The sequence below is a fragment of the Malania oleifera genome, chromosome 13 (genome assembly GCF_029873635.1).
Source record: "Malania oleifera isolate guangnan ecotype guangnan chromosome 13, ASM2987363v1, whole genome shotgun sequence".
NCBI classification, from domain to species: Eukaryota; Viridiplantae; Streptophyta; class Magnoliopsida; order Santalales; family Ximeniaceae; genus Malania; species Malania oleifera.
The window spans coordinates 6394427-6409734 of record NC_080429.1 but is presented as its reverse complement, the minus strand read 5'-3'; the positions used below and the strand labels follow the sequence as shown (position 1 = coordinate 6409734).

The following is a 15308-nucleotide window of genomic DNA, read 5'->3' as shown; positions in this document are numbered from 1 at the left end:
GGTATTGATTCAGTTAACCTAATCGTCCTCAACCCTACGTGAGCCTTCAAGGACATGGATTATTTATTCATGGATGAGGTGTTGAAGAGTTCTCCTCTCAAGAGGATAAACATTTTTCCCAAGCTCAGGTTTACAGGGTTAAGGGTGCAGTTATAATTCACTAGCCAGAATCAATGAAATCCACAGGCACTGTAGCCAGATCCAAATAATTCACTAGTCAGGACCCAACCTGACTTTTGACCTTAGCTGGTTCAAGTAGGTAAACTAAAGCACCAATTGTCAAAGGAATTCCATAAACGGACAGCCAAATCAATCCAGAGCATGTGCCTGGTTCAGACAGATGAATTGCAAGAGAAAACAACATGACAACAACCCAATAACTAGAAATACAAAGCATCTCACTGTTGAAGAGAAGAGCCAATCTCATTCACCAGCTGTGGTGGGGTCGAGACCTCCGATTTAGTCTCGGAGGATGGCTGGTTTCCAGTGCCACTCCGCCTGATGTCCTCTACCATCTTCACTACCTCCTGCATTTTCGGTCTCTGCTCTGCTATTCTCACAACACAAGCCATCCCTATTTGTAACATCTCAACCATCTCCTCCTCTATGTTTGGGTATCTCAACAGCTCCACATCAAAGACTTCTGCAGTCCACTCCTCTCGAACTACGGAGTGAACCCACCTGACCAGGTGTACAACCTCGTCACCGCCCGTGGCATGTATGGGGGATTTGCCAGTGAGCAGCTCAAGCAGCAGGACACCAAAACTGTAGACATCAGAAGCTTGGGTTGCTTTACGGGAGTCTGTTACTTCTGGGGCTCGATACCCTGCTGCTCTCATCAGTGAAGGGGCTACTGGGTTCATCAATGTTGCCAAACCATACTCTGATACGCAACCGTATTGCTGGGAGTTGAGGAAAATGTTTGAGGCCTTTATGTTCCCGTGGACAAGTTTGCCACCATTTTCTGTGTGAATGTGAGCTACGCCTCTTGCTGCCCCAATGGCAATTCTTAGTCGGGTTTCCCAATCTAAAGGAGGGTGGCCTTCCCCTTTTTTCCCTGAGAAACAACAGATGCATTTGGATACAATTACAATCATTAGCTAGCAAAACTATACACATGTGAGCAGCATATTGATGTAGACTTAAACAGTCCCATATGGAACAAAGATATGTAAAGGGTAGCAATAAGTTGTAGACGTATTGCTAACCATTTATTTCACTGGTCGAGACTTCGAGTCTATTAATTATGGATACTAAGTCTATAAGAAGGGTCAGACTTCTGATAGCTAGTGCATAGGTGCATGTTTTTTGGCACAATTATCCAAGAGTGATTGCCAACAAGGTTGAGCTAAACGGCTTAAGTAGGATGGGGAATTACTTTTGATCACTGCTTGCAGCCTCAATACCAAGAATTAGTCAGGATGCATGTATTGCTTTATTCCAATAACCTAAAATGGCACAAGAACTTAAGTAACCATGCAAAAGCTACCTTGGTGAAAAAAAATATTCTCAAGGACATTATTTAGGTGCTAGGCTGAGCTAATATGACTTCTGAATTAATTTTTCTTCCTTAATTTTTTGAGGTCTTATCTGAGGAATGTTCTCTGGGCCTGAAAATCAAAGGAGTCCTGAGTGTGAGGCTTCAAATGATCAAATGGTCATCAGCATTTAAACCACCACCTTCTTCTCAGGCCTATTCTCCACCCAATTCCTATTCATGTAAACGATTGCAATAGAATAATTTTGGCTTTTGTCTTTTGCCTAGGGTGCATCAAAATATGAGTCTGATCCACCATCTATGGTGCATGCACAATCTCATTATAATTAGTCAAATAATCCTTTCTGATGGCATGACCCAGAACCAAAATTCAGCAGAGCTGACTGATGAGTACCTACAGGCTTTTACTCCTTGGTCATAATCATTAAATTTGAGTTATCAAACCTGTAAGTGTTGAATTTGCCAAAATGCAAAGGTTTTGGTTACTTTATTCGAATATTTGGGAGCATGAATTTGAGGCCTTGGATTTGGAAAAAAAAAAAATCAAAACACTTTGGTACTTCATTTGGTTCAAGTCCATACAAATCCAAATCCAAATCCAAATTCTGAAATCCAAGCTCTCAAACACAAGGGAAATGTATTGTTATCATACAACATGGTATTCAGGCTCCAATGTCGAAAGCATCGTGACAAGCACTAAAAGCTATCCTTATAATTTTTTTTAATGTTTAATTCCCAATTTGTCTAATGGAAATATTCAAGAAGCAAAGTAAAAAGAGTTGTAAAGATTTGAAAAGGCTTAGCATACCATGTAACATTGCAGATACACTTCCCTGGCTGTAGTAATCATACATCGTAAGTTTCTCATCCTTGGAATAGTAATAAGCCCTGAGTGAAGTCAGATTCTCGTGTCGAATGCATCCAGCAACCTCAACATGCTGCTCAAACTCCCGTCTTGTCACGCTCACTTCCTTCAATCTCTTCACTACCACTGTGGTTGAATCCTCCAAAGCAGCCTTATATGTCATCCCAAACGTCCCCTTTCCCAAAACTTCAGCAGAAGCCCTCAACAAATCCTCCAAATCAAATGCGAGACTACAACCCTCAAAGAACACAAGCCTGTTATTTGCATCTTGGCCCTCGCCAACCCTTTTCTTTAAAGACTGTTCTCCCTTCTGCACTTGTCCTGGAACACTTTCAACTCCTCTATTCGAACAGCAAACAATCATTGAAACTGCCAATACCACAAACCCTAGAGCACAACTGCCTAGTACAATTCCCAATATAGCAGGTTCAGAAAGCTTCTTAGTTTTCCTTGACAGTTGAGCACTGGGAGGAAGAACTGGTGGAATTGTCGAAGCTGAAGTGTCAGCAGAAACATTATTACCAGCAAATGCTGAACTAGGAAACCTATGCAGGGACTGAGGCACACTCCCAACGAGTTTATTGTTTGATAAATTCAGCTGCTGCAGGTTAGGAAGATACAGCTTGGGTATTTCACCTGAAAGTGTGTTATTAGCGAGATCTAGTACAGTGAGTAGAGTCAAATTGGAAATCGCAGAAGGGATACTCCCATTAAAGGCATTGTTGGAGAGATTGACTATTGCAAGATTCTTCCAAACCGAAAAATTTGAAGGCAAAGGGCCGGAGAATTTGTTGAACTGAAGATACAATGCTGTTAAATTTCCAAGTTCTGAGAAATCTGATGGGAAAGTGCCCGATATGCTGTTCGATCTAAGACTCAAAATCTCAATGGCCGATAACCGTCCAAGAGTGTTCGGTGGGATAGGGCCATGAAAGCCCATTGCGGGTAATCGGAGAGCAATGATTCTAGATTCATCATGGTTACAGGTCACCCCAGTCCAACTACTGCACACTGAAGAGTTCTTATTCCAATTCAGAGGGCGCCAGTGGGAGATATTGTGAAGAAAATCAAGTAAAGCTTGCTTATCTTCGATCGGCTCAGCGGTACCGCGTGAGAAAATTGTTAAAATGACCAAGAAGATGAACAAAGAGTCCATTTCCTCGCAAAGATTCAAAGATCAAACAACTCAAGCAAAACACCTGTCAAAGAACAAACTATCTCTTCAAATTTTTGGTGGATTTGCGTGCCGGAGAAGCAGAATTAGAGACTCAAAAACGCAGAACATTTAAACTACAATTCAAAAAAATTTCCCATTGAAGGTAAAGCCGTTTTTCTCAGTAATTTACTGTAGAAGGATTGACTGGGTAAACCTTAAAAGCAGCCGTTTTGGACATTTAAAACGGGCTCTCGCCGTTTTAAACTTATACCTTTGTGCGCTCTGTTCAGTTGCTGAGAAAATTTAGGAAATGGAAGCAAATTAATGAAGTGAATCTAAAATTTAAAACGACTTTGAAACTGGGAAAACATAGAACTCCACAACCCACACACTACTTAGCACGATAGACCATTTGGCTCAGCAGACTCCTCACCCTCGGAAACACAACACCCACAATTTTCTTTCAGTTTCTTTTCAACCAAACAGAACAAAAATCAAACACAAATAAAAAAAATCAAGAGTTGAAGAAGAACCCACCTACTTCCCAGCTCCAGATCGCATCGAAGCCTTCACTCTTCATTTCCTTCTCTATCTGAAATCCAACAACACAGAGTCGGACTCATTCTTCAGTTTCCAGGGACAGATTCGGAACCCCACTTGACGATCAAGATCATGATGAAACTGAGCTGTGTTTGCTTGCAAAGGCGAGCAGAGTTTGATGCAAAAAAAACGGTAATGATTAAAAAAGAAAGGATTCAGAAGCAAAGAAATCCTCTTTATCTAGTTCTTTTGAGCGCAGGAATTGGGGGCTGCATGTGGAGACAAGCGCAGAAAAAGGGTAGTCTTACAAATTAGTTCTCTGTGGGGTAGAGTACAGTACAACTCACTCCCCAGCTGTAATCTCCAAAAGTGGTTTACCTAAAAATGGCCATTGAAGTTATGAAGGTGCTTCATTCAAGGAAGAAAGGTGATTAGGATTTTTGGGACACTGTTTCTGCAAATGCTCTTCTGTGTGAACTGTGAAGGCTGCCACCGGCTATGGAAAATGGGGAATAATTATGATAATAAAATAATAAAAATGAAGAAAAAAAGGTGGGAGATGATGAGGTTAGAATTGCAACGGGCACCTTATTAAATGTTGTAATATATAATATTATTTATATATAATAACATTTATATTAAATTAGTAAATAAATGGGTAGATGATTTTTTTTTTTGAATTACGCATCAGGTATCCCGTGTCCGTTTTACGGTCCACGTAATTAATTCTGCGCCTCTTGAAGTTAACCCCACAATTCCAAAGGGAGGGTAAATTCAGGAATCCAGAAACGGAAACGAACCCGGGAGGGTTTGAACACCTGATCTCGTGAAAGGCACTCCCGCAGTTCGCACTATCACCTGAACCACACCCACGTGGCTAGATGATTATTGCTAAGCTAAAAGCAGGGTTTGGGGATAATTAATATATGAAATTGGTTGAATATTTAAAAATTTTATCTAATTTTAAATTTGGGATTTGAATTTATGCTCCTAACATTAAAATAATAAATGTGATTTGTAATTTAAAATTTTAAGTAGATAAAGTTTTTTAGGAATCCAGACAAAGCCTTTTTTAAAAAAAATAAAGAAGTCATTTTATTTGCTTTTTTGTAAAAAAAAAAAAGGGATTCCAAAAGTGATTTATTTAAAATCAAAAGTTGCATGAATAATGTTTATAAATCATCCCACTTACTTTTTTCATGCACTGCAAAGGCTTAACAAAAATAAAAAGAATTCTTGGCTACTTTATTTTTTTAATATATTATATATATATTTATAATTTTTCAACAAAATGTCAAAAAATATTTGGTAGACAATATCGTTTTTTATGGTCTGAGTCTATTAATAAAGCTATGAGATATTTACTCAAAAAATAAAAAAAGTACAGGCTTTTGTCGATGTATTCGCTTTAAAGTAATTTCTAATAACACATTTTCATCTATCTCTAAGAAAAGCAAAATGTTACTAAAAATATTAATTTAATTTCTTGTTTCTTTGAATAGGGTAACATAAATTTCGTTTCTTTATTACACTAACAAACCTAACCCTATGTTTAGAGAGGGCTCGAATTTGGAGTTATATTAGATTTGGATTTGATTCTGTCTTTTTATCAAACCTCAAAGTATTTGCCATTTTGCCAAACCTAAGGGAAGGTGAATACTTTTGCCTTTTTATATTGCATCTTATACAAATCTAATAAAAATCCAAATGGTACGTCTCTCCAAACATAGGATAAATGTAATGGAAATTATTTTGGACTTGTTTAGTTTAGAAAAATAATTTTTATTTTTCAATTTATTTTTTTTAAAGTTGTTTAGGAGTTAGCTAATTTTTTAATTTTACAAAATTTATATTAAAAAATGGACAATGAAAGAATTTAACACTGTTTTTATGTGAAAATACTATTACTTTCCATGTCTAATTTTTTAAAAAATTACAAAAATGCCACCTTATTTTTTTTATTTTTCCATTTGTATTGAAAAGTTGGAAAATAGTAATTTATTATTTTTCTAGATTTTTCAACCATTTGTGACATGAAATTTAGTTTTTAGACTTTAATTTGTGTGAATATGACAAAAGATAGTATAAAATCGCATTTGGTTTCTTCTAAACTCACATAAATATAATTTCAAAACCCGAAACCCATTATTCCATATACCATTTTACATAGTTTTTTTAAAAAATAAAAAAGAATTATATTTTTGTAATTATTTTGAAATCTATAAATAAAAAATATATATATTTTTCATAACTAAACAAACTCTTTTTTTTAACCTTATTATTATGAATATTGAAAAACTAAAAAATTGAACGAAATTTGATCATTATCTAATAAATTTAAAATATAAAAAATAAAAAAGTATTTCTCACAACTAAATGATCCTTTACTTTTGTAACTTTAGCATTTTGTTATTATTATTTTGAATCATTTTAAAGGCTCCACACTAAGTTCTAGTTGAAGCCAAGCCATTTCATTATTATTATACACATTTTAAACTTTATCTATTGCGTCTGTCCGGTAGAAATTATATTCACTTTGGTACTGTAGTTGGTAAATTTGAAGGAGAAAGAGACACAATTTCAAACTTTGTTGATTTATTTCGTGATGATTTTATTGAAAAAGACTAAAGTCGAAGTATTTGGTTAATAATAAATATAAATGACTACGTTTTGAGAATAAGACTTATCATTCAAGTACAAAATCTTGCGTGATCCTCTCTTTATACAATTATTTATTAGATGACAATAAATATGCCCCAATGATTTTTAATAATTAGAACCATTACGCCGTCTCTCTATCTCTCTCTTTAAAATCTTTGTGTTGGAAGCGTGCTATAGCATGCTAAAAGCATTTGAAAAATTAAATTTGATTATGAGACCTATGTATATACGATTTTTCATAAATTTATAATGAAAAAAATATTAAAAAATGCAACTAAATTGTGTGACACTTGTAAAATAATGACTCCCTATTCTTAGAAACACCTTAAAAGCTTGCTAGGTCGTAGCTTTAAAGGAAAACTCATGATTCACAAAATGTTTAGATGACTTTATGTTTGTATATTTTTGTCTTTTGCTTCTTTTTGACTTATTAGTCATATATATTTGTTAATTTTGATAAATGAATGTTTCTTTAATTCTACTTTTACAACTTAATAGATTATTAAAGAAAAAGATTGTGTGTGACTCATGTAATAAAATAATCTTAAGCATTTTGTTCTTTTCACGCTTTTATTTTATATGTATATATACATAGACGGTTGAGAAAAAAGCCATTACATCTCTAATTTTACTAACCGAAGCAACCTTTATCGATTAAGGTGTAATTCTTTTGCAAAGTTTGATTTGTTCAATACAATATTCTTTTACCAGTAGAGTGAATCTTTGTGATAGAGAGTTACATTACACCCACCCCGGCACCAAGTCGAACAAATGAAAGATATTGGCAAAGATTTTGTTAATAATGTTTTAAAGGGCATTTGATTCGCAATATAAAAAGTATTCCCATAAAATGACATTTTCGATAATTCCATTCCTGAGAATAGGATGCCTTTCTCGAGAATAATTTTTTTTGGTTCAACATAGGAATCCTACTAGGCATTTTAAGAAGATGAGTATTATGCGTGTGACATGTGTGTAATGAATAAAAGAAGAGCAGTTGTGTATTTGACACAAAAACCTACTAAAAATATTTACTTAATTAAATCTATATATATCTTAAAATTTTAAATAATTATAAATTTAAAATATTTAACACAAATAATTGATTGACCAATTTTGTATTAAACTTGTATGAAGCAGAAATAATTTTTACCTTTACTTAATGGATTACAAATATCGACTAAAATATTAATTAAACATAAAGTATGGATGTATTTAATAGATATTTGAAATATTGCCTAATTAAAAATTGATTAAAATTCTTTGTAACATTTTAAATATTTTTTATTAACAAATTAAATAATATTTATGTTGATCAATATTTTTAATTATCATTTTAATATTTTTTTATTATAATTTTAATTTTCTCTTGATTAGAACATTATAATTAATATCTTTAATTAAAATTTCATATGTTTTCTAGTTAAAACAATTAATACTTATACCAACTTAAATTTTTTATTTTTAATTTATTAATAATTTTTTAAAAATAATAATTGAGTGTGATTATATTGTATTATAGGGGCAATACTATCTAAAATCCAAAATAGCGAGGATAATTTGGTAAAAAAAAGTAGGAATTCCATAAAATTTACCTGTGGGTGAAGATGAGAATTGGATGCCCGCCACATAAGATTTTCATACTCAAATAAATGTAAGAATGAGATGGCATAAACATTACATTTTTTGAATATTTTGAAAAATGTCACAAAACAAATGTCTCTTAAAATATTACTTAAAAAATGTTTCCTTTAAGACATTTAATCAAAACTTGAGACATTTGACTTGCAATCATAATAACTTTCTAATCACCATTGGTGCACATCAAGATCCAATTTTTGAGTTTTTATCTTTTTACTTTAATAATTGATGAACTTATTATGAATATCCAAAACAAGATCTATTCGTATATATTGTTTACAAATGATACTGTATGTTGATTGATGAAAGTAGAAACAGAGTCGAATCTAAGTTAAAATTTGGAGAATCGCATTAAAGTTCAAAAGTTTAGGATAAATAGGAATAAGATAAAATATACAAAAATGCATTTTCAATAACCTAAAAAGTAGTGGAGAGATAATTAAACTTGATAATCACAATTTTTTGGCACTAATAGATTTCAATATCTTTGATCTATTATGCAAGTAGAATGAAAAATTTAAAAAGATTTAAATTATGTTGGATAAAATGGAAGAGTGTGTCAAGCCTGTCATGATCGTAGAATGCTCTTACAATTTTTTTAAAAAAGTTTTATAAGACAACTAGAAGATTAAATATATTTTATGGTTCAAAATATTGAACAACTAAAAATAATAGGCACAAAGGTGGAGAATAGTATAACATTAAAAGATAAATTAAGAAACAGAGCATCTATGCAATAATTTAGGCATAACACCGATTGAAGATAAGATAAGGAAAATGTGACTTTGATGATTTGGACATTTGAAACACAAACTTAGTTATTATTTCTGACATAAAAAGAGGTAGGGGTAAGACTAAAATAATTTGGAACAAGAAGGATTTAGTAATACTTAATCTAGTAGAGGAAAATGCTTTCGGGTGAATTGAAGAATTTTTTTTTTATTGTAATCGATCTCACCTAGTAAGATTTGTTGTTGTATCTAAGATTTGACTTGCCTTTTACCTATAAAAAGTCTTAGTCATTAGCCAAGCTATTATTTGAAGCTCAATAGTAGTACTATACTTTTTTTCTCATTATTTTTCTGATAATATTTGTCTGAATATATTTTCTTGCACATGTAAGTTTTTGGAATGATTCATTGTGCCTTCACATGGATAATATTATGTAAAAAAAAGTCTATTTAAAAAATTCAGGAATAAGATGACAATATTCTAACCAAATCCTTTTATCTAAATAGATTATTTGATTTAGTTAAACATCACATTTTAAGAATATTCTAATCTTAATTGTGACATCACTTTGATGATGCTAAAATAGTTATAAGACACATGATGTTACATTATTTAAATTTATTGAAAATCTAGGTGAATGACAAATCAAACGTTAAATGTAATTTTTAAGCATAGTGACTCTTCTATTTTTATTTTTTATTTTTAATAATTAACAGACAATTTTTTTAACTAATACTTGCTTTCATTTTTTTTTTAAATTATAAGGGTATTTTATCTTAAGACATACTTGGGAGACGGTTTAGATTTGAATTTATGTGAATTTAAATAAAATTTAAAAAAAATTAAAAATTTTAAAAGTCGAAATTTCATACCAAGTATAAGAAAAACCTTACTACCATTTCAAATAATATAATTTTTCGTTAATTAATAATTAATTACCGAATTACCGCCGCATTTACCAAGCAAAACATTGCCTACCGGTTAAAAGGTGCCCGCCGATAAGCTTTCAATCCCAATGCGGCAGTGTGATTGGTGCGTTCGCTCCACGCTCGCCGATAATGACGTTGACTTGCAATGCTAGCGCCGTTGGCGTTAAAAATAAATCACCCGCCAAGGCGTCAAATCACAAGGGTCCAGTTTGCGAAATTGATCAATCAACGGTGAGTCGTGCTCAGTAGGTCACAGCGGCGGCATTCTCACGTGACGTTGTCAAATTGCTTCCTTCATGGGACCAGATTGATTGGACCGTCCCTTAGCCGTTGATTCCCGTGCACTTATTATCAATGATGGACGGTTCTTGATTGCGGTGTAAGGACGACTTTGGTGGACCCGTTTTATTATTAAAATAAAATAAAATATTAAATAATATTCTATTAGAAAAAAATTTTTCAATCTTATGCTCACGTAACCTAATACCAAATTGCGAGATTTAAATATCCAGCGCTTCTAGTGGTCACACGTGGCTAGGTACGTAAATAAATTTTACAGTACCAAGCTGCGAGATTTAAACGTCCAGCGCTTCTAATAGTGACGCGTGACAAGGTGCGTAAGCAAATCTTGTAAGAGCAAGCTGCGAGATTTGTTTCTTATCCAATTAAATCTCGCAGGTTCTTCCTGTTAGATTTAGCAGACATATATACCCCATATCCGGTCCTGCTTCTCTCGAAATTTAAACACGAAACCTCAACAAGTATATTTTAGGTTTTGATTGTTGGGATGTATCCTAAGGGCTAAGAGACACATCCCCCCTACATCGGTTATATATTACACAAGATTTGAGGAAAGCTTTGAGGACATACCTAAGTTTCCTAATTTTTTTTTGTTTTTGTTTTTTGAGAGGCGTACAATTTAGTTTACTATTATATATTCAAAGTATTTTTTTGAAGGCGTAATTTACAGTTTATTGAAGGATGAATTAAGTATTGTAAAATGAAGATAGCAAAGCAGGTAAAATCAAGTTACCAAAAAAGAAGTACGTACTGCTATGAATCAGTGGTAGTTTATCAACATTGATTAAATGATTATTTGTAAATTTGGAAGGATTTTTTTTTTGGAAATATGTTGAAAGAAAAATGATGGTGAAAATCATCTTCTCTTCCCTTAATTAATTATATGAACTAGAAATTCATATATGAAAAATATAAAATATAAAATATAAAAGCATTATCATATAGATTGAGAATAGATTTATCATTTTGATATTTTATTAATGAAAAAAATATGGAATGTAGGATTATTAAGGTTACGTTTTGGTTTTCAAAATAGTTATTCATAGGAATAAAATAGTTATAATAGAAGAATTTAGGAGTTTGTACTAAAAAAAAAAATGTTATTATCATACATCAACTAAAAATCTTAAATTTTTTTATAATTCATAATAAGAAAAAGATATGAAATAGTTATTTTCAATTTTATTATGGGCATGAGTGTAACGCCCCCACCTAGGTCTGTCAGGGAGCACTATCAAGGGGCGGGCCTTATCAGACTAATGACTGGTTTCACAAACCAACACGTATCATTTTCAGTGTGTTTTGTCTCCACTCACATACTTCCTGAGAAAACTTCTCAGGTGGTCACCCATCCTAAGATTGCTTTAAGCCAAGCACGCTTAACTATAGAGTTCTTATAGGAAAACTCCCGAAAAGAAAGGTGCACCTTTTTGATATAGGTAGTAACATCTAATCCTTTTCAATCTTTCATCCATGGGGTATCACAATGAGAATATCTACTTCTTTGTTACTATTAGAGACTCGGGGTATGATTTAAAAAAAAAGAAAAAGAAAAAAAAGAGCAGCTCGATGCAAAAAGCTTTCACGTATATGGGGTTTAGGGAAGGAGTGGACCATAATCAGCCTATAATACTTAGCCTTACCTTATATTTTTGTAAGAGATTGTTTCCATGCCTCGAACCTATGACCTCCACGGGTATGGTTTCAAAATATAGGTCTTAAATTCAAATTATTATTAATTAAATTATAACAAATTCAGACACTTCTAGATGTTGCGATATCATTCAAACTTAAAATGACAAAAATTTTCTATCTATTGTCATTTTGGGTTAAGGCTTCCGCACTTTGCATGTTGCAACATATATATATATATATATATATATATATATATAATTGTTATGTGTCTTTTGTTTACATTTGACAGTATTTAATTCTTTGGAACAAAGGTCTAATCTTTCACTATTTAGTTAAATAAAAGTTCTTTTATTCATCTCAATTTAATTTGATTTTTATATTCACTTGAGTTAATTTTGAAGTCTATTAATTTGTATGGTAGTTGGTAAGTCAAATATCCGGCCAAACAAATTTTTTTACTGGACCAAAATAAAAACTAGTTACACAAAAACAAACAAACAACTAGGCAAGCATATAAAATAAATAAATAAATAAATAAACTCAAAGACCAAGTTCGAGAGTATGAAGTGTGCACAAGACACATGACTATACAAATGAAATGAAAATAATCAAATGCTATACAAGTGAAATGAAAATAATCAATGATATACAAATGAAATAAAAATAATCAATACTATACAAATGAAATAAAAATAATTAATGATATACATATAAATGAAATAAAATGAAAATAATACTAAACTATTCGGTGCCGCAAACGAGGTCATCTCCGGGGTCGTGGTGGCTGTCGTCTGTGTCTGCCCTCTCCCTGCTGGTCATCCGCATCAGGTGTCTTGTCCCGTTGTCCTAGATGTGGATCATCTCCGCCAAGAGGTACTCTGTAATCATCATCTATGCGAAGCGCACACAGTGAGAACTCATATGATGTCTCTGAGCGAGAACGAGGTGGCGTAGCGGGTGCATCAACCTACTCCCCATCGAAAATGTCGTCCAATAAAAATGACATTAATGGGATGGCAGCAGAGTCAGATGGGGCGTCAGCTGGTCTACTAGACGGTCCCGCAATATCCGCTACAGTGGAAGGAGCATACGGTGCCGACGGACCGAACACGTACTCCGCCTGTACAACCGGTGGCGAGGAGATAGGACTCACTAGACGACTAGAGGAGGCATGTCATCTTCCTCATACTGGAGTTGGTCGACCTCCTCATGCTGGTACATCAGGTCGAGCAGCTGGGATCCGTCGACCGTCCTTGTGGACAAGGTCCAATGCAGCACTCATCAATCGGTGGATAGCAGAATCTGACGAGATCTAATTTGCCTTATATACTATGTTAGCCTGTAGGATATGAAAATATTTGGTTAACCCATGCAAATCATAACGTACACATAACAAAAGGAATTGTGGGTTAAAGTCTTCTTACGAGACTCAAATATACAGCAGCGGTCATGTCGACGAAGCGGCGTGTGATGGACCTATACCAAGTGAAGTATGGGTCATCTGGATGCATTGGATTGCGCTACACTGCAGCGAGAATTCCTGCATGCCAATATGATATGAGGCAAATGTCGTTCCTATCAGTAATAGTACGAAGACAACATAGAAACCAATTTCATGTGTCCAAACTTTCCTCTTGAACAATAGCAAATGCAAGGGGAAATATTTGCCTATTTGCATCCGGGCACGTCGTAATTAGGAGTTTATCCTTATACTTACCGTACAAGTGTGTCTCATCCACACATATAATAGGAAGGCAATGATGAAAACCTTAAATAGATGCTGGGAACGCCCAAAATACAGTTACAAATGTTGCGGTGTGATCGTTACCTGGAATAGGAGTCCACCTCCACTTGACAATAGTACCAGGATTGTACGCGCACATTGCTTCCATCCAGTTAGGCAAAGTTTGATAAGACATCTCCCAATCTCCAAATACTTGAGAAATTGCCTTCTGTTTGCCCAACCAAACCTTCTTATACGAGATCGAATAGCCGAAACGACGATTTATGAACTCTTTCAATGTAGCGATTGATGTCGACGCATCACCCCCGATCATATTCATGATCTCCTTAGCAATGAGGGACGACGTGATTTGGTTATGGTCCTGCGAGAGAAGTTCATTCAAACAAGTGTGCAGACCACCATATTGGGTAATTTACACGCACTCTCCAACCGCAATTAGAGTTCTTACACCTAATAACCCATAACAGTGGGGTAGGCTACACGACGTGGAAGTCATGGTGCGTTCGAGCGTGGTATATTTGCACGGCCGTTATCAACTGATTTTTTGACCCGAATAGAATCCCCTTACTCAGCTCAGACAATTCATCCCAATGAGTTACTCGTATAGGAAGCTCCTCATCACGTGACAAATCTGCAACATCTACGTCAATTACACTGTACATAGGAGGTTCGTCCATGAACTGAGCGTTGTACGTGGCATCATTCATTTCGCAGGGGGTGGGTCGACATCATCGGGGAACTCGTTCGTCCCTTCACCAGTTTCCTACTCGTACGTGTCATCTTGTAAATTAACATCATTCGTGATGTTCATCCCTTCGTCTAATGCATTGTTCGCAATGACGAACAATGATCTTGTACTTTCTGTTGGAACTTCTTTACAAACACCATGATCATTCGTCCTAAGAATAGGTCTTTCGTACGTCTGCGGCTCGAATGATGATCCCAGACATTTGTTCAAATCCACAATAGGTATCCCACCAACATCCGCACTCGTGTATGGTTCAATACCTTCATCCGCGATCATATCATAAGGATGTGTCTATTGGGTGTCTTCTTCTGCTTCGACCACATGCTCGGCATATGTTCTCGTCTGCCTATCTGCGGTGACACCCATGTGAGGAATGGTTTCGAAATATAACTGCACAGTTAAATATGTCATACCTACGCAGTGTGCATCCAACACAATGCGCAGACCGTAATTGTCAGTTATGAGAACAGCCTCATGGATGACTGTATCATTATACCCTTGCATAGGGTATCTTGCGGTCACCCGCAATGCATATTGATTTGGATCAATATGCAAATATTTTTATATCTTCGTATACAATTTATGTAATTTACACCTATGACCAATTCGAATAGGTTGAACTGGTGGACTATTACAACTAACACTAGCATCTTTGATTATAATGTTCCCCTACATGCAATAATACCATCACTGGAGCACTGCTTAAGCTTCCTACCATTTAGATTTGCGCTTGGGAAAGAAAAAAGACTTACACAAAATAATATTGTATGTATAAGTGATATCTGTTAATTGCCTAGGCATTGCCTTTATAATTTATAATATCAATTAAAATGTTAACATAATCATTTACTAGTTTTTA

The 15308-nt window shown here is 34.3% G+C and overlaps 1 protein-coding gene across 2 annotated transcripts; it reads right to left on the bottom strand.

Moving 5' to 3' along the window:
• Window positions 1-276: 276 nt before the first annotated feature.
• Window positions 277-4637, bottom strand: LOC131145957 (probable inactive receptor kinase At4g23740). 2 transcript variants are annotated; one of them, XM_058095135.1, is made up of 4 exons: window positions 4057-4608; window positions 3734-3812; window positions 2307-3562; window positions 277-1057 (listed from the first exon to the last, which is right to left on the bottom strand). In XM_058095135.1, exons 3-4 carry the CDS (start codon window positions 3517-3519, stop codon window positions 399-401), a joined length of 1872 nt encoding a protein of 623 aa, XP_057951118.1. In that variant the 5' UTR covers window positions 3520-3562; window positions 3734-3812; window positions 4057-4608; the 3' UTR covers window positions 277-398. The 2 variants fall into 2 exon arrangements, with proteins under 2 accessions (XP_057951118.1, XP_057951120.1); XM_058095137.1 differs by lacking the exon at window positions 3734-3812 and having other exon boundaries at window positions 4057-4637.
• Between the last annotated feature and the right edge of the window lie 10671 nt (window positions 4638-15308).

Coding starts and splice junctions, on each gene's coding strand:
- LOC131145957 (XM_058095137.1), bottom strand. CDS start 3,519: ATGGACTCTTTGTTCATCTTCTTGGTCATTTTAACAATTTTCTCACGC. Junction 1,058..2,306: donor TGTATCTGCAATGTTACATG/GTATGCTAAGCC, acceptor GTTGTTTCTCAG/GGAAAAAAGGGGAAGGCCAC.